This window comes from Cinclus cinclus, chromosome 9 (genome assembly GCF_963662255.1).
Source record: "Cinclus cinclus chromosome 9, bCinCin1.1, whole genome shotgun sequence".
NCBI lineage: Eukaryota > Metazoa > Chordata > Aves > Passeriformes > Cinclidae > Cinclus > Cinclus cinclus.
Window position 1 is genome coordinate 6788132 of NC_085054.1, and position 24211 is coordinate 6812342.

The 24211-nt window shown below is 39.2% G+C and overlaps 1 protein-coding gene across 2 annotated transcripts in view; it reads left to right on the top strand.

Moving 5' to 3' along the window:
* The window catches only part of PDE11A (phosphodiesterase 11A), a 106802-nt gene that overhangs the window by 75716 nt on the left and 6875 nt on the right, over window positions 1-24211 (top strand). For both annotated transcript variants that reach the window (XM_062498280.1, XM_062498281.1), the window contains 7 exons: window positions 4253-4362; window positions 6859-6949; window positions 8817-8917; window positions 11783-11860; window positions 13164-13231; window positions 16193-16263; window positions 17274-17357. In XM_062498280.1, coding sequence (XP_062354264.1) covers window positions 4253-4362; window positions 6859-6949; window positions 8817-8917; window positions 11783-11860; window positions 13164-13231; window positions 16193-16263; window positions 17274-17357 — 603 coding nt within the window. The remainder of the gene's footprint in view (window positions 1-4252; window positions 4363-6858; window positions 6950-8816; window positions 8918-11782; window positions 11861-13163; window positions 13232-16192; window positions 16264-17273; window positions 17358-24211) is intronic.

The window sequence follows — 24211 nt, forward strand, 5'->3', positions numbered from 1 at the left end:
TCTCCAGCAGTCAGCATACAAGTAAATTATGCTGAAATTTCAAGTAAATTCTGCTGAAAGTACCACTGCTAACATACTAGAACAAGTATACTGCTCCCTTTCCCTACCCCACAGAAACCTCACTGCATGAAATAACCCATGTCTGGCTCATTCATTCTTGTAAATGTACCAATAAAAAACCCAGGAGTTCTGGATGCCAGAACTTTGTGTGTTGGGCAAGAAAAAAAAAGACTCTGACTTCTCCTAGCAGGCAAGGATGTTGTTCTAGTGCTCGGTCCATCCCAGCAGGGTGGGCGTGTTTCTGTGAGTGTTGGTGGAGGCATAGTGAAGCTGTACCATGCACCATGAGACAAAGGAAGGGAAGGCGTCCAACGGGGGAACGGCCACTTCTTCCTCTGGGCACCTCTTCCTCCGCTCAGCTGTGCAGAATTAACATTGTTTCAGCAGGCACTTGCCGATGCTCTCTAAGGAAATTCGGTGGTAATGCCTGGGTGTTGGTAGTTTTTATGGTTTTATAAATGTGACATGTTTCCTCCCCCCCAGTTTTATAAAAAGGGAAAGCGCTCTCTCCGAGGGGTATGGGCAAAGGCGGGCTGGATGTGGATCACAGTAATTTCCGCCAGAGGCTGGCGGGGCGGGGAGCCCCCCGCGGCAGCGGTGACACCCCTAGGTGGAGCTCCGAGGCCAGGTTTGCGACACGTCCCTCCCCGCCGGGGAGCCGGCCCGTCCCTCCCGGCTGGCGGTGCCCGCGGCGGGGCCAGCAGAGAGCAGGCAGGACCCCGCCGCTGCAGCAGCCGCCGGCCGCCTGCCCGCTTCTACCGACAGCTGCTCTGACCCGGGCTCTCACAGCGTGATTTCAGAATCCTTTTAGCAGGCAGCACAGGGATGCGCCTGTCTGTGAGATGTGATCCGGCATTTTTAAGCCAGGTTCGTTTCCCTGCCCACGCTCCTGGTCATAAGCAGAATGGGCAATTCCGTGTGCAGGGCTGGATGTGAGTGGCCACAGCATTGGAGTCTCTGCACATCCCACCCGCTTTGCTCTGGCTGAGAACAGAGTAAGTTCAGGTGCTTGACCTGTTTGGTCTGCTCTCCCTTCCAGGTGCAGGAGGATTCATTTTGTGCAAAAAAAAAAAAACAAAAAAAAACAAAAAAAAAAAACCAAAAAAAAAAAAAGAGAGACTTGAGATTAGTAATAATTCAAGGTTTCCTCCTACTACAGTTGTCTTGGGGATTCCATCCAAGTTAGCGTGTGCCTTTCTTTTTTCACTGGTAAAAAGGGGAAAATTCTTTGACAAACCCTTTGAAGGGCTTATCAGAGCCCTTCTCTGCTGGTCAAGACACTGCTTTTTGCAGTTATTGCACCTTATTTGTGATTTCTCCATGACAGTCAGCAATATCGACTGCCCCACAGATAGAAACCAGTAATTGTATTTTAGGGCATTTTCAGGTAGGATTTGCCATAAGCACAGTGATGTCTAACCTGTAATACAGTAGCCTCCAAGGGCCCCACCGTACTCCCACTGAATGCACAAGAAAATTCAGCTGTGTTGAGCAAGCCAAACAACAAAAATTCAACAAAGAGTAAACCAAAGCTGTTTCATTCCTGGTAAACTCAGCCTTTTGCGTATCTAAAGCATGTTCCTGTTTATCTGTATATTTTCTCTCTCCTGAACAATCATAAGCCCAGTTCTGCAAGCCATAGTTCTGTATTTCAGATGCCCAAGAATTCTGAAGACAAGCATTGCAGCAAGGCTGCTCCTGCAAGTTAAGGGAGTACATGAGAGTGAAGTGCAGGATCAAGCCCAGGCTCCTTTATCAGTGCCTTTGCCAACACAGTTCACATTGATACTTATTTCAAAGGGCAAAAATGAGCAAGTAAGCAATACCAAATTAAAATCCCATCTGGTGTGCTAATAACAAAACATATAGATGTGGGGCAAGGTATAATGAATGCAATTCATTTCCTCACATGAAAGAATGACCTCCATAACTCACTGGAGACTCTGCCACTCATGAGTTATGGATCATTCCTTTTCTGGTGAAAATAAATTTTACTGCACCATCATCTACAGCCATGTGGGTTTTTTTCTCTTGTAAATTCAGAAATGGGGAAATGTAATCCTCTGTTTACTTGCATTATGTTCAAAGAAAATATCCCCTTACTGTAGTATTTTAAATGAAATGTTTTTTACTATGTGACATATGCTATATTTCTTTCATCTATTCAGTAACAAGACTTTTCATTAAATAAAATGTGGCATTTATTTTTGAGATATTGCTACTGTTAATAAATTCCTTAATTGGTTTCCCTGCATTTGCAGTACAGGTTGAATCCCTGAGTTTAATCAAAGCTTGGATTACACTAAAGAATATTTATTACAACATCAATTTCATATTATAAAACTTTTAAGTTATTTTAACTCAGCCATGAATATTTTCTCTAGACTGAAACTTGACATATGGTGTGTTGTCAGTTACAAACTATTTTAAATCATTTTTATAAATAGACCTTTATTATTATTTCTTATACAAGAGCTATGTTTAAAACAAAAAGAGAAAACACTATTTTTGGAGGATTTTTTTCTATTTGGGTAGACACTACTGAAACTAAAACAAAAGCAATGCCACTAGAAATCAGGTGATCCTCTTTCCTAATATTCAAGTTATTCTGTATATGGTGGATTCTACATAAAATTTATTAGTCTTCTTTTTTTTTCTTCATATTTTATCATCTTTTCTGCTGTGTAAACTTTAAGCAATTATAAAGCTTTTGTAGCAAGCCTTGCACTTCCTCAGTTCCCACTGAAGTGCATTCCTGAGCACCTGGGGGAGCTTGGCTCCCTGTACTGCCTAAGTATTAACTGTGGCCACATTTCAGACTGTCTAAACTGAGAACACTTAGATTTGAATGTGCATTTCTCTAAGTAGAATTTATGGTCTTTAGGGTGAGTAACAGAGCTTTCACAGAGCACTGCAGCAACTGACTGACATTTCTGAGTGTGAGTTCCTACCAGGGAAGGGCAACAAGTCCCAGTGTATCACTTAAACCCTCTTCTATCCAGTGGGTGAAATTATGCCCCTTTGAAAATCAATGAAATCTGGGAATTCTTACGTGGTGTTATTGTTCAGCCTTGGTTTGGTCCTCCAATACAGGTGTATTTTGTATTTCTTGTATATAATTTCCTTTCATGCTAACTAGATCATGTGGCTAATTGAGGAGTGTCACTGGAGACTGGCACTGGGAAAAGACAAGTGTTAAAGTTTTCCAGCTCAGCCCTGTCACCATACAGCCATTATGCCTTTCTGCTTCTGAAGAACCAGGTTGTTTCTGCTTGTGGGTAAGAGGCACAGCACTGACAAAAGGGTGGCCCACAGAGGCTCTAGCACTTCCTCCAGTCAGGATTTGTTCAGGATGCTTGAGGTTAGCAATTGCAGTGTTCTTGAAAAAACAAAATAGTGTTTTTTCTCTGACATGAGTCTGTTCAGGCAGGAAGACTGCTATGACAAGTATCCAAATCGAGGAGCATAGTGGTAAAAATGTGTTACTAGGATTAACTCCCCCATTCACAGTCACGTCTGAACTGCTTGTAGGGAATTTCATTGCATCTGTTTTCAAATACCTCTCCCAAATTCAAGTGGGTATCTGCAGCAGAAATATGCCATTTAAGACATTTCCACTTTAAATCATGCCACTTCATTTCACTGTGCCAGATGAAAAAAAAACCTCCTAATAGTTCATCACAGTTCCACAGAGTATATTTTATCTGGGTTCTTTTAAAGGTCTTCCAACTTAACATGTCAGCTATCTCTGACAATAGGGATTGACTAAAATGGTCATCTCAGGATTGAAGAAATCTTTCTAAGTAGTTCTCCAAATAATAAGTTCAAATTGTTATCAGTTTAATTTTGGGTTTTTATTTCTCTGATAGAAAAATCCAGTTCCTGTCTCAGTTTTCAGTTACTGGTATTTGTTTTCAGCTCTTTTTGCCTTTAGTGCCTCCTGGGTAGCAGAGAAATGGCAGGCTGGAAATGCAACAAAGAGATAATAACAGATCACTCCAAGGACATTATCTATTCTGCTAACCATCTGACATACAGCAGGGAATAGAATATGACAATAAAGCATTTATCTTCTCCTTACTGAAACGTTCATGGTATCAAAACAAAGTTGACTGTTGCTGGATGGACTAACATTACTTATCCCTTTTGCTACTGATAGTTACAGCTGCTATTTTTTTTTTTCTGCTCTAAGACCGCAGGATTTCAGGAGATTCTAACTGAAATTGAAATTTTAGCTTTGATTGTGGGATGCTTATGTCACGACCTTGACCACAGGGGAACCAACAATGCCTTCCAAGCCAAGTAAGCTTTCTAATTCTTACTATTTTAATTTGGTTTTCTTCCACAGGAGAGCAAAAGGTGACCAGGATAAAGAATGAAGCATTAATTTCAAGCCTTCTAGGCCAAGGCCAAGTACTCTTATTCCTGTGTGCAGTGAGGGACTATTCATCTTTATCATTCTCTGTTCCTTTAAGTAATTGCTGGCTTGTCCTTTGTAGCTGGCTGTTGAACTGACACCACATACTGAAATGTGGTGCCAAAACTTGTTCTTTTCAGGCTCAGCTATTATTGATTCTGGTTTTCAATCCAGGAAGCACCTAAATTGTCTGTCTGGGTTGTTCTTGCTGACTGGGGTGCATGATGTTAAGCATTGCAAAGAAAAGAAAGTAAGTGAAACTGAAATAATGCTTTCACAGAAACCATGCTGCTGCCCCCTGGCACAGTGAAGTAGGTTTGTAGAAGGTTTAAGGGTGGTACTTCTTACTGTGTAGGGAAGGGAACTCCTTAGACTAAGGTAAAATTAATTCCAAATTCTGCATTCCCTGAGAATAGGAGGGACAGCAGAAAATGTCCCCAGCAACATCCTGGCCAAGCTGTGAAATAAAGCTGCCAGATACAGAGATTCCTTCAAATCCCATGTTGTTTTCCTCACTCCCCAGTTCCTCTGCAATCAGAATATGAGGCCCCAAGGCATTCCTGTCCTGCAGATCCCTGTGTGCATTTGTAGCTTTTTCTGTTCTACCTCCCAGCTAATCCTCCAGTGTGATGGAGGAGCGATCAAATGCTTGTCCAGAGATATTTTAAAGGCAGAGTGATGCTGTATTAGCCTATTTTGTCCTGCCTTTTGCAGAAGTACTCTGCTGCAATTGTGTGTATGCGTGGGCTGCTACAATTCTGAGGGCAAGCTGCCTCAGTGACCATCACTCAAATTGATGTTTCTGATGTTCACTAAGCTGCCATTTCCTGAGGTATTGGTGTTGCCATACAATCTCAATGAAACAATGACATTGTCTGGATCTTCAATCACCATAGCAGGGAAAATCAATTGCAGTGCTCAAAAGACAGAGCTCTGGTGCAAAGGTTACCAAGCACTGCTAGATGCCTTTTTGCAGCTGAGTCTTGAAGAGCTCAGCTGATTGATGTTTATGTTCCTAATTTACAAAAAGGAGATCTAAGATTTACATCCTAGCCATTTTAGGCTCTGATTAAGTTAACCACTTCTCTGCTGTACCATTACACAAGAGTATCTTTAGTGCAGAGGGGTGGCTGAGTTAAAGGTACAGGGTTCAGCATTAGACTGCTATCACTCATACTTGTTGGTTGACAACAGAGTACGGAGAGGAGGCTACCATTTTATGACTCCATAAAGAAACTGCTGAAGACATTTAATGAAAGACAAACATTACCACACATGTATAAAACATCCCTGAAAACAGAAGCTGTAGTTTTCATAACGCTAACTATGATTTATTCCTCTAACCTGGCATAAATTTAAGCATCACATTTTCCTATTTTATCTTCAGTGTCCAATCCTGCTGTTCTGTATGATGAAAGATCAAGAGGTATATGATGGAGGCAATATCACAGTGGTCTCAAATGGCTCTGTTATATATGTCAACATCACATTCTCTAAGGATGATGTTTCCTGGACATCCTGTTCTCTCATATAGTTGCTTCTGATAATTAAGTATCAGTATGGTGCAGTTTTATGGTATAAAAACCACAGGAGACTCCTTCTGTCTCTAGCATAATCTCTTATTCTCATTTCTTTGGAAAGAAAACCTATCTTCTCACTTTAGGCTGGGTCCCAGAAGTGAAGTACTTTCTTTACCTGAACTACTTTGGAACTTGGTGAACAGTGACCATTCTGACAATCCAGTCCCATTCTCTGTACTTCCCAGCAATTTGCAATTTTATAGTATTATTCTGTAGATTTTTGTCCTTTAAACATAGAAAACCCACCTGCTCTGTGTATTTTGAATTTGATTTTGGTTTAGACAATAGATGTGATGAGAAAATAGGCTAAGCTTTACTTTTTTTAATATTCAGTGCTCTCACTTGTGGTGTTTTGTTTACCTTAGTATTTGCAGTTGTGTTTTGGGGTTTTATTTTAAGAGTTTTTAGTTGCCCATTATAAGCTCTTATGTTTATGTCTATTAAGAATTAAAAATTAAAGGTAGCAGGGGAACAGCATGTCCCAACTCAAGGATATTACTGTGTGTCTTTACTGTGCACTTCTGTGTCTCTGCTGTTGCCAAGGCACTTGGAAAGGTGCATTACAAAATTTCTAGTAGTTCCAGAAGAATCTTCAGTCAGCTGGCAATATTTAGAAAAGACTGGAACATAAATGCTTTGTATCTGGATTTAAATTAGTATTTTGACCTCATCAGCTGTCTGAAGTGAGGTTGCTGAAGTGGAGGTAGAGTGTGGCTATGTGCTTTTGTCACTAAATTGTCTCTGAAACCTGCTTTGTAAGCAGGCGAGCAGGATTTGTTGACTTCCCATGTTCTGTTTCAGGAGTGGATCAGCCTTAGCTCAGCTCTATGGCACCTCTGCTACTTTGGAGCACCACCATTTCAATCATGCTGTCATGATTCTCCAAAGTGAGGTACAAAAGCTTTACTATTAATCTCACTGTAAGCTGTTGGGCAGTTTCAACTGGAGAAAGGAAATACCATGTACAGTACCTTTTTAATGCCCTCTCCTTGAGGAGTTATTTATTGGTTACCACAAAGGTCACAACTAGCACAAAATTAAACAACTACAAATGCTGATCATAGAGCCCAGAGATTATATCTGTCTCTATCAGCAAGGGGCAAGGAGAATACATCCTAATCATATTGTCAGCTTTTCTCATTTTTCTTACATATATCCTGCTCAGTGGTTTATAGGTAGCTGAAACAGGTGCTTACCTTTCCCTACAGGTGTTATATTCAGAGTATCAGAGCCATCCTTTACTGCACCAATTTAATTTCTTTGGCAGCCTTGCCTTTCTGTAATCAATATTTTTATGATTTTTTCATAATTTAATACACTGTTTTCTAAAATTAAAATCAGTAATATCATGCTGTTCAAAGTACATTAATTGCTTTGCAGATACCTGTGAAGACATGGCTCTTGTCCAGAATAGCTTGCACATAACACTATACACCATGTATTTAATAACTGAGGAAAGTGGAAGGATTGACATGGAGTACTTTCAGAACAATAGAGGCATTTTCTTAATTTACATTACTAAAATGCATTTAGTAGCAAAACTGCTGTTCATGCAGCACAATTGGAGACCACAGCCTGATCTGCAGTAACACCTGAAGAGATCTGGAATGTCTCATGAACACAGTCAAATGGGAACAGCGTGATGGCTTTACCTCTGTGTACACTGCCAGGGAGATGTCATGGAACTGCACCTCCCCAGACCTTATCTCATATATGTCCTCATACTATCATGATTATAGTAACCCTGTTGCTGGAAAATTCTTGGTTTTAAGGGCATTTTAATCTTCCTAAGCAGTAGATGGCAGTGCATACTGAATGAGACCACTACAGGACTAAATATCACCAACATAAGACTCTGTTTAGAAAGAACTTCAACATTTATGTAGGTGATTAGGAAAAAAAGACCTGAAATACATTTATGTATGTCAATGTATGTGGCTATTGTCACAAATATATTTTCTTAAGCTTACATTTAGAGTTTTTCATTAATTTTGTTTCTTTCATCTCATTTTCTCGAGAATTTCAGAGAGGAATTATAGGATCTCTATCCCTCTTGTTTTCAGAAATCCAGTTACAAAAGAACCTTCCCTGTCTCAAATAGCAACAGTCAAATAATTAATTTCCTTTCATTTTGGCCATAGAGCATCTTTCAAATTCTTAATCCACAATCCCTTTAAAAGCAGCCAGTTGGGCCCACAAAGGGTGTTTAAACTGCATATAAAGTTGTGGTTCTTTAACCTACACAGGCAATGGCTGTTTACACTGTTGGACAAGACAGTAATGGGCAGAGTGAGCAAATGGGCTGCTTTGAATGAAAAACTGATTTAGTGCCCTTGACTGCTCTAACAGCAGTTTGCGTACATGCAAGCAGCAGCACAGATAAATCTATTAGGATCACTACTCAAAAGCTCCAGTACACAGCTCCCCAAAACATTTAATAAGATGAGAGATTGAGATGTATTCATAGTTTTTCACCATAAACTGAGTCTGTGCAGGGTCAGAGAAGAGAGTAAATCTTTACTCAACAGGCTGTAATTTCAGCAGAGTTCAGAGAAACATACCAGGTACTTGATAATAATGGCCAACTCTTCTGCCTCAATGTAATCTCAGCAGTATTAACATTAGTATTTTGTCATAGTTTTGCCATGAATCAGAAAAGGCTTGTGTTACAGGGAAATGATAGACTAACAAGTTAGAAAACCTTTTAAAAACCTATATTGATTGTTAGCCCTTTACCTCTTTTATCTCTTTCATTATAGGGTCACAACATCTTTGCTAACTTGTCCTCTAAGGACTACAGTGACCTTATGCAGCTTCTGAAGCAATCGATATTGGCAACAGACCTCACTCTGTATTTTGAGTAAGTATTGGCATTTCTGGTATTTGATGAATGAAAATTCAAAGAACTTACTCTAATGACCTATTAAATACCAATAAGGATATATTATATGAGGAATTAGTGTTTAGCTATGGTTGAAGAGATTTAGTCTAATACTTAGTATCTTTAAGACTAATAGAAATATCTCAAGTGTCCAAGTAAGTTTTGCTTTAATGTGTAACATGTCTGAATCAACCAAAAGCAAGTCAAATCCTATGTTTATACTTCAAAGCAATCCCAGGAACCAGTCACAGCTCAGTCCCATAAATTTTCTGTCCCTTCTATGATCATTTCTTTGGGCAATTGATAGAAAATCAATGACATTTGAGAATTTTTTCCACCATTTCTGCATTTCTAAATATGTATGCTAAGAAATATTGTATTTAGTTACAGACCCAGTTACAGAGGCAACAAAGCAGACACTTTGCTGCTTTGAAGATAAATTATGCCAATTCATATCACATGATGAGAATAGGTCTTACAAAGTTTAATTGGGGAGAAGTACAGTAGGATCTCTCTCACCCAGTTTTCTTCCTTTTCTTTGTTTGCAAATCATATCTCAAAGTAGATTTCAACTTGGTCCTGTATTTCAAATATTGTTAATTATTACCAAGCTCATCCGAGCGAGGATGTGTGGGAGGATGCATGTAGTCAGAGGATTCGTGGTGTCACCATCACACTGCACTTCTGGCATCTGGCACTAGCCTGTGGCTGACTTAGGGGGAGGAAGTCTGGCAGATGTGCAGTTTCAGTGCACTGCCTTCCCAGTCTTGACAATAATCCATCCTTAGAAATTTTTGTTTGGTGTCCATTAGCATTCTATCCTGTCTGTCTTTCTGCCATGTCTCAAGTGAAAGGTTTAGAGTTGTACCAGGGGAAGTTTAGATTAGATATTAGAGAAAAAAAAAAATCCCTGAAAAAGTGGTTAGACATTGGAATAATTTGTCCAGGGAGATGGTGGGGTCACCACCTCTAGAAGTATTAAAGAGTTGATGTGATACTCAGGGGGGAATATGGTTTAGGGGTGATTATGGTGGTGCTGGGTTGATAGTTGGGCTCGATGACCTTGAAGGTCTCTTCCATTCTGTGAGATACAAGGACCACAGGTCCACTTGTCTCATCATAAACAAATGCTGCAGCAATGTTTTGTGCTCTCAAGGAGGAGATGAGTGACAGGGACTGAGAGGACAGCTGCCCTGGCACAACTCCATGTGCTCCCCCTGGCCGAGATCCTGGAGACCCTGGAGGAGCCAGAGGGCTCACGGCAGTGCCTTGGGATAGACCCTGTTCAGGATGTGATGGAGCTCTCTTCCCTGCCTGCCTTAAGCTGAAAAACTATGTGGTCAAGTTGTTTTTCTAGTTTTAATACAGAGAAATAATGTCCAAAAGGGATATAACTGAAGTTCAAGATTATTTTTTCTTACTTGCATAATTGATTTTTTTGGTGCTGCATGAACCAGAAGAGTTTTATGAAGACTTTTATCCTGAGCTTTCAGCTTTAAACATTCTTGCCTGTTTTTTGTCCAGAAACATATGAATTGCTCAGAATACCCAATAATTCAAAATGAGATCTTCTATTTCCCAAAGTACAGGATTAGATACCATCATGCAGCCCTTTTATAGCCCTTTTCTAGCTGTTGTATGAAATCCATTATAAAAAGGCCTTACAGTAGGAGTGACTGGTCATATAACCATGACAGCCAGGGACCAGAACATTGCAACCTGCCCCACATAATATTCTGTCCACTGAGCAAAGGAGTGTTCCTGGAAGTGTACATCTCCTTGTGTTCAAACATGTTCTGGTTGCCATCAGACTGCACTGTCAATAATCACTGTTCAAAATTTCAGTCTAGTTGATGTAAACTAGAAAATGATAGAAAGTACCGATAGAAAATACTGATAGAAAATACAAGACTGCAAACTCTCTCCTGTTGAATCTAACTCCATTTCCTCTTGACAAAGAGCACAGTCTCATATGAGCAGGGGCACTGGACTGTCACTCAGGACACAGGTATTTGCTTTCCAGCTTTGATGCTCATATGTTGTGTCACTGGGGACAAGTTGCTCCAAGTTTTTGTACCTCAACTTCTACTGTATCTTGGGCAGGATCTATTATGTATTGTAGTCACATTGCAAGGAGTGAGAGCTGCTTGGAGTCTCAGTGCGTAAAAGATTACAGACTATGATGAGTCAGAATTTTGATTCTTAAAGGCAACAATCAAGCATTAACATGTTCTGTCCATCTCACATTTTGTCCCTGTTTGAGGACATGAAGAAGGCATGAGAAGACAAACCATGGAACCAAGCAGGCAGACCTAGTTTCCAGTCTATAAGAACAATGCACTCAAGACAGCAGTAGCTCCTGTGTGTCTCTGTTTCTTTCTGTGTGCTTGCAGAAGTGTGTTCTTTCCTGTGCTGGAAATAACAGGAATTGCACAGCTCTGAAAAACCCTTCATGATATAGAAGTAAAAACCATTTTGCAAGGACAAGAAAACAGAAGTGTGTGTGCGTTTCTGGGGTGTTTCTATTGTCTGCCTGTCCACTGCTGTGGGTGAACATTTCATACTTCTGTGAAAGACTGAACATTTCAAAGCCATTCATTTCCTTATCTGTGGAGACCATAAATCCAATCTTGCTTTTACTAGGCAACTCTGACACAGATAACAGACATTTATAGAACATGTTCGGAAATTAGTATGTTTCGCTTAAATGGACTGTCAGTGTAACGGCTTTAACAATAATACATGAGGTGCAGTGATTCCATATCACACAGAGAGCTGAGTGTCTGCTGCAGTGCTGCCCTGGAAGTCTCTTGCTTCCTTCTCTGACAATCTGGTTTTTTGCAGGAGAAGGACCGAATTTTTTGAACTTGTCAGTAAAGGTGGTTATGATTGGAATGTAAAAAACCACCGAGAAGTATTTCGGTAAGCACTGTTTTTTCTTGCTTTCTGGTTATTTCAAAGTGTAGCTATATTTGTTAAAGGAGTTTCATGTATTGTGGACTGAAGGCTTAGAATAAAAAGAGAAAGTATCTTGTTTTAAAAATACAATCACCTTCTCCATTTCTGTTTCTCCTACACACTCAGTCCTGTTTTCTTCCCTCTCTCCCAGCCTCACCAGTTCCTGTTCAGCCCTTCTGCTTTTTCCAGAAAGTATCAATATTCTGCCGCTCTACACAAAGATCTTTCCTGTTGTTTCCCTGATTCTTCTTCCTCTCATCTGTCTTTTTTCACTGGCCATGAACTCCTCTGCTCTTCCAGTCTGTACCTGTTCATATATGGAGTACTCTTCCAGCCCTCAAGAATGCCCTGAGCGTGCATCTTATTGAAAACCTCGGGCATTGTGGGTGGTTTGAGTAGGTCACACTTTGCAGACAATAAAGTGTGTGTATTTGCATATGCATGCCTGATTGTGTCTCATTTTATCTGAAATTTCATTAAAATTCTGTTATCTTTTGGTCTTTTGACAAAATATTGGCCATTTTCTATTTTCCATACCATTTCACACATTCCTAATTTTAGATTCAGGCAATATATTTGATGCTTCATTTTCAGTGCCCTTGTTCTTCATTTAAACTTTCTTAGACTTTTATCTGCATCATGTACTGTACATAAACGCTTTCTACAGCTGAATGGTTTCTTTCTCCTAATGCATATAAAACATGGTTGTAGCTAGGTATTAAACTACAGTGGAACCGTATAGCTCATAGTAAATCTTCAATTTTTATTGTAGATGAGCAGTAGAAACTGCTTAAACAGTGTCTAGGATGCCTCCTGTGATTATAGGCTCTCTTGCTACAGCAGTCACTTACAAATAGGCATATAAATTAATCCAGTTGCAGGTGTTATTATGTAATAATACCCTTACTTATATCATGTGAAGCACATGCTTTCTAATATATTACAGGTATTAATGTAAGTAGTGTTAGAAGTATTGCAAAATTAGCAGTTACTCCCTTGCAATATCATTTCTTTTCTAGTGTGCAATGCACAATACCAAAATTCATCATCTTATGACCTGCAGCACACTAGGTTTCTGAGGCACAATTGTAATGTAAAAGCCATGCTGATGGCTAAGATTTCAAACATGTCATTCTTTTCTAGAGGAAAAGAAGGTGCCAGGGCTGACATTTTATATACGTATTATTTATTTATGCATCCAGAGCAGAGTTGTTTAGAAATTCAACAAAGGTTGATTCAGCTTGTATTGTTCATTTCTGTTTTTCAGATCAATGCTAATGACAGCCTGTGACCTTGGAGCTGTGACCAAACCGTGGGAGATTTCAAGACAGGCAAGTCATGATTAATAGCGGGGCTGGGAGGAGGCGGGACTGGTAGGACAATATTCCCAGGGCCCTGGCTTACAAGGGACCAAAACTGGAATCAATTTACAGCAGTATTAATGCTATAAAAAAATAGCAGGGGGTTTCTGCAAAAAATGGTTTATTGCATAATCTTTCCCTGTACACATGCTGCTTGTGTACATCTGGCTTTACAACCTCTCCACTTACTAACATTTTTAATCCATATCCAAAAATGGATGGATTATACAAAAAAGGCATTTAGCCACATATATCTACATTTATTTGTTTCATCCCATGGTTTTCCTTTGCAGTGGCAGTTTTCCCTAAATAAAAAATACCAACAGATTATCTGCAAATCAACATTAGCATAAAATCTTCAGTATATGTGATAAATGTTTTCTTAAGGATGTTGCAAAACTCCAAGTGTAGTATAGGGCTTTCTTTAACATCCTGTACCTAGAAACCAACAAAGAAAAATTCATGGTTCTGCTGCTGAGTAGAACTACTAATCTGAAGCAGAGTATTTCTTTAGAAATACACATAAAAATGGATCCAGCATTCGCAAACAGGTACAATATAAGAAAGCAACTTGTCCCAAACCTCATGTCCTTTGCCCCATGATATTCCCTCTTCTAGACATACTTCTCTACCCAGAAACCATCCTTAATATTTCCAGTATCCATGCTAATCATTCTCTGTCCTTCACTGAAGCCCAGAACAAGCCAGTAGAAGACAGACTGTGTCAGGTTTTGGAGGAATTGACAGCATCAAGAAGCAAATTGAAAATATACCAGTGCAGCTGGGTTTGGGTACACAGCTGGAGGAAGTTTGGTGTAACAGCAAGTAATGGTTATTCAGATGGGATGAAAAAGAGAAAGCTAGGCCAGATAAGTAGTGGTGCAGTAGCACCCCCATTCCTTGGAAAAAGAAGTAATAGAAGCTGAAAGGGATCTACAGAAGTTACATGCACATCAGATTAATTAAAAAAAAAAAAACATTTATGGGGAGAGAGCTTCACCTCAGCTTTCAGTTTTGCCAGGTGAGTCATTTTTGCTTTATCAGCAGACTGTGACAAAAGTTCTTCCAAGGCTGTTGCTCTACTTGGCCAGAATATGGCCACCTCACATGGAAATCAGGAAAGCCCCCTCTATCCCGCAGTGGGAAATTAAGTAACAAGATTTTTCAGTGCCACCTGGCCAATGCTGCAGTGTGTGCAATCCCTGCTCATTTTTCCTCCTTAACCCACTTAGCTTCTGAATTTCATTGACAGCCAAGTGTCAGGTAGGGTCTGCTTTCCTAGTTGTGAATCTCTGTGCTATGCTGCTGAATTTGTGTTGGAGTCTCTGGCAAACTGGGGGTTTTTATGCTTATCACTTTTGGGGTCTACAGGTAAAAAGTCCCCTGCAGCTTAGTTATACAGGTTTACTTTATACTGAAAAATCCAGTCTGGGATTTCTTAAAATATTACCTGTTTGAGCAGAAGTGCTAATAAGTCCAGAGAGGCAAAACAGGAAATAGTTGAACCTTAACTATTGCCACAAGAAAAAAAATTAAACCTATTGGAAAAAAAGGGAGTAAAGACCACATGCAAGACAGAAAAATTCAGGAAGAGAAGACTGAAACAGATAAAGGAAGAAAGAAAGGGACATAAGAAGAACAGAATCAGAATAGTGCTGAGGGACAGTGATGATACTGTCTCTTGATTAGTTTTATACAACATGCTTAACAAACCCTTAATTGTTGATAAATTGTTAAATTATTCCTTTATCTGAAATATGATCCAGAATTTTATTAATGCACTGTATTACATACATTATAAAATTCCAAACTATGATAGCCTGTCTTAGGATTTAAGAGTACTTTATAACATCACTTCACCTACTTCCAAATTATTTTGGTACTCCTTATTTCAGTTACAACAAGCTTAGCATTTGTGAACATTATCTACCATGCAGTTGCTACAGCAAGTTTTGAGATTTTATGAAGTACAGGTTCTCTGCTTAGTTTACCCTCTCATGCCTTGGCATTATGAAATAATTCCTAGCTTAAAAACAATACTCTGCAATGGCAGAAGCTTTAGAATGTGAATGCCTCTTCAGTAGATAGGCTTCCAGTTTTTTTGCATCTCAAAATGTTGGATGTGCTTACACTCAAAGCCTCACATATGGTAAGAGTACAGTACTACATCAGAACTGCTTACTGTTTGACTTCCTAAAACTCTTCTGGTTTCCATAACTGTATTTATTTTAAAGTCTTGTCTTCTTCTAAGAAGCACAACCCTCTGTAGGAAATAGAACATCTTCATTCACAGAAGTCAGAGAGATGCATTCTAACTTCCAACCATTTCTTGATTTTAAATCAAGATGATCATCACAATCTAAGTTCATACTTAGATATCCAGATCCTATAGTGATGACAGTCACCGGGAAAGAAAGTAAAGCATAGTGGGGGAGAAAACCCTTTATGAATTCACTTTAGATTAAAACAACAGGAGGTATTGGTTAATTAAGTTTCTTCAATATGCAAAGTTGTTATTATAGGGCAATAACCAGAGAGCTCTTGCATGTTTTACAGAACATTTTAATAAACATTTTCATAAACGTAATAGTGGATGCCAACAAAAAGCTATCATTTTCTGGTTTGGTCTCAGCTCTTGAGTAAGTGTCTTATAACTATATTGAGTGCTAGCTTGGCATTGCAATGTAATTCACTCCCCAAGTCAAATCCCTACCAAAAGGGGTAAGTCCATGTGCCTGACTGTGGCTGTCTACAGCCATATATTATAGCCCGTGTAGACCCAGTCCCAAAAACTGTATGAACACATGCCTGATGTCCTGTGAGGTTATTCACTTCTTTAAGCACAGGCTGAAGTCATGGTCTGAGCAAAAACTCATTATCCTAAAAAATATGTAACAAGAACTCTAATCTTTTTCATTATTTTGATTTTAGGCAGCTGAGCTGGTAACCAGTGAGTTCTTTGAACAAGGAGACAGAGAGAGATCTGAACTCAAACTCACCCCTTCAGTAAGTTTTTATCACTTCTGAAATAGTTACTACCTTGAATAGAGTAAGAAGATATTGTTGGGCTCATTCAGAAAAATTAACTGTATCTTGTACATAAAGAGAAACCTTAGAACAAATAAAAGCTCCGTCCAGTAAGGATATTCATTTATAACCACATATAAAAGCTTTCCAGTCAACACAGTCACTTTTGCACTGAGCCCTTCTACCCCTTTTCTGTATCTGTTCCTAAGGTTATCCTATCGGTGAATTTTCTAAGCAGCAGGTGTTGGGTTTAAGACACAGAATTGAACTAAAAAAATTACAGCTACCTATGGAAATCAAAACTGTCAGATTTATTTTATGTCACAGCTGTATATCTGTGTTATTTGAAATGCATTTCTGTAAGTACACATGTAAATGTAGTACTGTGATTGAAGGGATAAATTGGAATTGACTGGAATATAGGCTGAGGATACAAAGTGTCAAACAAGAACTAGGAAAGTTCCATAAAGATTTTCACTGAACAATTACAAGAGAAAGCCTTATCCAGGTTAAAAACTCAACTTGTTGAGCAGCAATTACCTGGAGGCAACAGGAGAAGGGTAACAGAAAGTTACCCTAAGTTATTCTTTAGAATAACTGGGAGGGAGAGAGAGCCAGCCCAGATCCACCACTGTTTGGCTGAGCTGGAAAACCCCATGTGAGAAAAGAGAAAATTCTACTCAAAGTATCTACATTCCTACAGGAGGTTATTTACCAGTTCAACTCCAACTGTGCAGCATTTATTTTACACCATAGTATTCCAAAACACAAACACACTCAGCCTAAAAGTTTCAAAACAGAATTGAAAATAAACAGTTTATTTTTCATGCCAGGAAAAGCAGTAGAAAGACAGCTGCAAAGATTGATTGTGGTTTACAAAGTGTTCTGGTTGTGATAATTTGACCATAGCTGCAAAGTGCTGGATGATGTATCTGTAAAATACTCCAGTGTAATTAAAGCATGGCAATTTTGTTTCCTTCTTAATTCAGGCCATTTTTGATCGGAACAGGAAACATGAACTACCCAGGTTGCAGCTTGAGTGGATTGATAGTATCTGCATGCCATTGTATGAGGTAATTTTTATTTACTGCTCCTGTAGAGTGCAGAGAAGATTATTCTTGTCTCTCTAGGGAAAAAGAGCTAGCTTTAAGAGCAACCTTGAAGGCTGTTTGAACTCTTATCTTATTTTGACTTTCCCAAAAGTCTGAATTCCATGCAGAAATCTTCAGATTCCCTGAAGGTGGCAATGTCTGTAAACATAATTCCTCTCTAAGTTATAAAAGCTGATAGGGCAATTGTTTACTTTATTATGTTTGAGACAAACTGATTCTCATCATGGTGAGGTATGGAGTGCTGTACAGAGATGTGCCAGAGGGACAGTCTCAGTAGGTGCTGTCAAACTTGTCCAAATCTGGGTGACCCAAAGAGAAGCTCAAGGCTGAGCCTTTGCACTTCCTTCTGTCACCTTCCCAAACTGCTAAGGGGCACTCTAGGCCAAATCTGTAAGGTCAGTGACCAACAATTTGTTGTTTAACCTGTGCTGTTTAACTCAGAGTTTATTCTTTTAATGGTGCTTCTACACAGACTGCCTGGGTGCTTGGCACATGGTGTGTAAACACCCAAGTACTTCTTTATTAAGACTGGAGATAAGCACAGAATCACAAAGGTAGGAAAAGACCTCTACTATCCAGCCATTAATCTGACACTGCCAGGTTTTTTGAATGCTTCCAGGGATGGTGATTCCACCGCTTTGCTGGGCAGCCTATTCCAATGCTTGACCACCATTTCACAAAGGATGTTTTCCTATCAGAACAATGCTTCTGCCTTTTTTGGATTAAACAGCTTCAGGATTTGACTGAAGCCACACAGCCTGCCTTGCACCACCAAAGACTGACTGGCCACTGATATCTGAGAAAACAGGAGGATGTTCTCATCCAGCATCTTTGGGGAACTGCAACAAATTCTCCCACTGCACCCTAAACTGCCTAAGACCTCAAAGCAATGAACGGTTCAGTGATGATACACAGCAATAACAACTCCCATGTTAACATTAAAATTATCAACTTGTGCCTGAACGTAGCTTCCTGACACACAAACAAAGATGGATTGGCAGTTCCTTTCATTTTCTAGACCAGATATAAAACCAATACCATACAATAAGGACATAAAAAGGCCCCTAAGAAGGAAACGTGCCCTCTCCCCTCTATACCTTGTGGCATCTGAGGCTGCCACTGTGGAAATAATGAAATGACTACCCAGCAGCAATGGCAATTCCTGTTATGTGATGCAGAGAGCAGACACTTGTGTAAGCGGTAATCCAGGCTGCTGCTTTGCCAAGAGATCCTGTCCCTTTCTGTCAGTCTTTGTCCTGATGAAGTAAACTACAGCTACCACTTTCAAGCAATTAAAGCAAAGCAAGCACGGAAGAATATACACCTATACTGTTTAAAAGACCAAGATCATTTTGGACAATATGTGGGAGGGATGATGAACACTCATCTTGGACAGACACTCTTTAAAAATAATGTTCCTTCCAATAAAATAGCTCATATTACACTAGAATGCATATTATGCCAGAATTCATTATTTCTAATAGCATCTGTAATCCAAAAATGTACAGTAAAGCAGGAAGAGCTGATAATCAGCCCGTCCTCTGCATGAGGAAAGTACATCTGAGCACTAAAGCTCTGGTTAGTTAGCTCCATCTTAGCAGGAGATCTCTGGGGAATATATTCACATCTGATTTCCCTGCTTTCCACTGTGTTTGCATCATGCTGTGCAGCCATTAGCCTGCTGCTCAACAACTTAAAAAAGAGACACCATCAAACCTGGAAGTCATAGCAGCACCAGCCTTAGGGGTAAACAGAAAACTTGATGCCATAGTATCACACTGCAGGAGATTCTCTCTTCAGTGTGGAGCCAAGTTTTAATTTTCATATCCAGCTTAATCAAACTTCAATACACATATCCCATCAGAAGAGCATTCAGGCATTGTAAATCCACTGTTGAGGGCTGGCTGAACACTACAACTCTGGCCATATCCTAGATTTTGGGTTGGTGGGTTTTTATATTCTTTAAAACTCTTGCCATTGTAGTACATTGTAGGAACTGCATGTAGGGAGAGAACAGGTTATTTCATTACAAATGCAATATAGAGAGATGCAGTGGCAGCTGATAAATCAGTAAAATATTAGTGATACACCTACAGCTCACTACCACAGGACGTAGAAAAACTATGTTTGAAAAAACCCACAAACATTTGACACTTATTTTCATACCAAAATTACAACATTAAACCTTAGAACAAAATCAAGGCTTTTGTATTTATTTTTTTTCCATGCTAGTGACTAGAAATCCTGAATCCACATGGGATTCTATAGCATCCAGAGCCCCAAAAGGAATGCTGTGGGGAAAGTGCCAGTCCCTACCAATGCAGTTGCTAGAACAGGACCTAATGCTGTGTTCTGTGTTATTACACACACACACACAGGGCAGAGATGATCCTAGGAACCACTGAATGCTGGCAGCTCCCATAACGTCTAGTTAAGATCTGCAGAGCTACCTAAAATTGTCTTTGCTCAAAGTAATTCCCAAGAGCAGGCTATTTCTGGTAGCTGAGGACATCTGAAGTATGCAGTACTGAAGGAACTTCACAGCCCAAACTTCCAGAAGTGGTCTGATATCATGCCGTGCCTCTCACAGTACCAGAACAAACTGTATCCTGTCTGCAGTGCAAGCTAATGAACTAGGCTACACCAGAGTGCCTGTGAGGAGAGGTTCATACTAAAAACAATATATAAACTTTGCAGCACATTTTAGTTACGGCTTTTTTAGACTTCTCATTTTCCTCAGTTCTGAAACCTCTTTTGTGGAGATGTGGCTCTATCTGTTCTGCTTTCTGCATTTCCTGAAGGTAGCTCACTTGGAGGTGCAGTAGTTCCCCCAAGTAAAGAGTAATGAAGTCTCTTTTATTGGGGAACATGGATCACATCCCTCTGCTTACCTGGCTAGGACTGTCCCTGAGTTTGGCCCCTTTTAGTGAGAAGGTTTACAAGTGACTAGCAAATCAAGAGGATCTATTCTATGCAACTTCTATTAGCAGTCCTGTGTGACTGCCCCTTGGAATGCCCATGCCACTCAGAAGAAGGTCAGTGATATACAAAATGTACTACACCACGAGCTACTGTAAAGACTGAAGGTGGATATAGCTATATATAAAAATAATTAATGTCTGGAATTATGCATAGTTTTGCCATATCCAAGTGTCTAAATCCAAAACCTCTGTGCTTGCTCTGTAAACCTGACTGCTCCTGGCACAAGGTCAGCCATAGCTCTGCTCCCTTGCTCTCTCCCCTGTCTGCTGCTCAATGTAGGAATCAAGTCACCTCCAATTTCATATCTTAGTAATCAAATCCATTTCCTTCACACTGTGGATCAAAGGTCTGTGAAGATAAAAGCATCACATTTTTTTTCATTCCATTTTATTACACTTAGGACATTATAATTTTATTATTTACTTTTTTGGTTACTGTAGTGATCCCAGATCAGAGTATTTTTATGTAACAGTTGAGCTTTTGTCTTGAGTAGCAGAACAGCAATCCATTTACACTGAATCTCAGATTTTAGGGGCTTTAGTTACACTTTACTGCATCACATTTGCTCTTCATTCAAAACTGACAGTAAGAAAAGCATTTATCAGTAGAGACAAGAAACAAGCTTATTAGAATAATAATTTCTAAAGAAAAATGCACTTTTTTGAAACTGTAGAATATTTCAAACCTACTAATGAAGCTTCAGTATAAAATCAATCCCTTGTTTTGTTAGAATACCCTATAAAAAGGAGGCACATGCAACTAAAGCAGAAAATTTGAAGCACTGAAAATAAAACACTATGGCTTTGCTGACTGTTGTGTTGGCTATCACAGAGAAAGTATTCCTTACCTATTTATAAATGTTTGTGTAACAGGAAACAGAATTTTGATCATTAAGACAAATTACCTCTCTGACCCATCAGTAAAGATATGCTAAGAGTTTCAACACTAACAGATTTCTCTTCTGGACTCTGTCATTTGTGCCTACCTAAAACAGGATTGGTCACAGATTTTTCCCAACTCAGATTAGATTTCTCTGTGGGGAGCACATAGAGTGGGAAAGTGAAGATCTTATTCTTTGAAATCATTATATTTCTCACAAACGACATCAAAGCTTCAGCGATTCACATCAAACAAAAGATGCTAACAGAAACCCAGCTCTGTTCAGGGCATTGTTAGGCAGAGACAGTAACGCTATGAATAGCAGGGCCAAAGGCCATGCACTCTGCTTCTGGGCAGATAAATACATAGTCAGGTAGTCAGTGACAATGACAGCAGCTATTTAAATTTAAGAGAGATGTCTTTGTGGAAGATAAAGAAGCTCATGGCTTTTACAACTTATGCGTGCCTGAGATTGCCCTGCTCACCTCTACCTTGGTGCTCCCTTGAACTGCTCCATTTTAGTGCTATTTTTAGACCTATTCAAGATTTTTCTTGGGTATTGAGAATGTCAAGCATATAATAGTATCTACAGAATTGAATTTGCATTACTGCATCCAGGATTCTAGGGGGAACCTGGGAAGAGTAGAAACATTCGGCCTAGCAAGTATTTTAAATACTTTAAATGGAATGTGGAGGGACAGATTCCTTCTTTATCACACTGTTTGAAGTACTTAGAAAGAAATGTAATTGCTCTGTCTGCAACTCCAAGAGTTCTGATATGCCTACCTTCCTACAGAAGATAATGTCTGGCCTTGTAATTAAATCCATTTGTTGTCCATGATAATGTAGCTGCAAAAGCTTCTATTCTGCTTGAAAACTGAGATTAAATACACGTGTTGTCATAAATGGTAACGCCTCTACAAAGCACAGAAAAGATACATAGGAATCTTAAACAGTCATGGCTTTCTGTGTTTTAACTTCTCTGGTCCAAGAGCTGACTTTGACACTTGAGTTGGAAGTGCATACACATATCATGATTTTTTTTCTAAAGGTATATACTTTATATATTGAAATTATATATATATATATTGAAATTATGTATATATCATTGGACAGGAGATTAACTTCTCCTTTGAAGAGAACATTAAAAAGGCCTTCAATAATCATGCGTACGCTGCTATATCCTGATGCAGCACTTCCTCAGTTACCACTATCCCTTTCCTTCTGTCTTTCACTTACAATTTTGCATGATGAAATATTGTATAAGAAATTTAGGGTTTGCAGCACTCCTTTGAGAAGCCCTGCCTGTCTAAAATGGACTGCATGGCATAGCTTAGTCCTTACCCAAGAGTCACTGGATGCAGCCAAAACAATGACTTCTATACAATTAGAACCGAAAAACTTCTAAAATTACTTAATCAAGAAGACTTTATCTCTGTGAACATTTTGGAAATGCTTTTCCACCATTCACCCATACCTGGGATTTTTGATATAAAAGTCAGGGCATTGCTCTTATATTTTAAGTTAGCAACTAGTCAGGAGGCAGGGAATTCACTAGCTGTTCACTATGCACATATATAGACAGTCCACGAAATATGTTCATAAGTTGTTGAGTGTTTTAATGGGAATAAAAAACAAAAACAAAACAAAAATAATCAGGACTAAGCTGTTTGGAAAAATCTGTTCAATGGAAGCAGTTTGATCAATGGAAGCAATTTGTCTGTGATTCTCATTGAAGCCAGCTTTTCCTTTGTACCATGTTGAAGGAAGAGGAGAATAGTTTTCAATAGATCCTAAAGAATACCGAAAAGATGCACACTTTTGGCAGGGTTTATTTCTGATTTGGACATGGAGAGTGAGAGATAAATCATTTATGCTTCCTGAGAGCACCTGGCTGACAAGGACTAGTAAGGCACATCAGCCTAGGATGCAGTTCATGATACCAGGGACCGAGGCAGATCAAACAGATGTTGGCAGATCAAATTAGTCACCCTCTCTGTTGAAATCCAGTGGGTAATATTATCCAAGGAAGAGCAGGTGCAACATATTCTGCTGTGTTTGTAAGAAATTTGCTTCAGAAGAAACTTAATCAGGCCAAATCCCAAGGCTGGGGGAAGTTGGTAGCTAAGGATTATGTTAGGAATAAGGGTTTAGCCCAAAGAAAAGATTTTTGGCACAGTAGAAGGATCTCTCTGTAGCCTTGAAGCAGGAAGTTAAAAAGGTTCAGCACTTTTCTTGCTTTGTTTCTTGTCTACTAATGATGAATTTAAATGAGGCCACCCAGAACGAATTCTCTGGAACTTTCAGAAAACTCTGGATACCATCCCTGTATTAAAACTTCCAGTAATGGAATAAGCATTACCAAATTATTTTCCTTACCTATTGCCCTTAATCAGAGAAGCTTTTGTCTGCTACTTTCTGTCTAACAGAAAAGGTTAAGAAGAGCTATACAAGAAAGAAAAACCAGGAAAAGAAGAAAAAATTATTTTATTTGCAATTTCCATCTAGTCTGTCACTATTTCACACTATAATATGGGAAAGTATAGTTTTGGTGGATTCAGAGCAAAGGGGTTTTTTTTGTCTGTGACTATCATGAACATGTTTTTACAAAAGGTGCAAGGATCCTGATCCTCTTTTTCTGCTTCCTTAGAACAGGGAGGGTTTCATTTCACCTTTGAAAATTAGAATATTATTTTTGCTGATTTTTGTAATTTGGTGAGATTATTGATGCAACACTGTATTACAATCAAAAAATTTAAGAATTTACAAGTTTCTCTAAAATGTTTAGAAGAGGCAGTAGAAAGGAGTACTTTTTTCTTTTAGACAAGAGTACTTCAACTTACTTCTTAGTCATCATATGCCAAAATTGTCTCAGCTGAAAGGGCAGTTCATCAACAAAGGTCTTTGGGAGAAGACAGAAAAACAAACATTTCCCATTGACTTCAGTGAAGCTA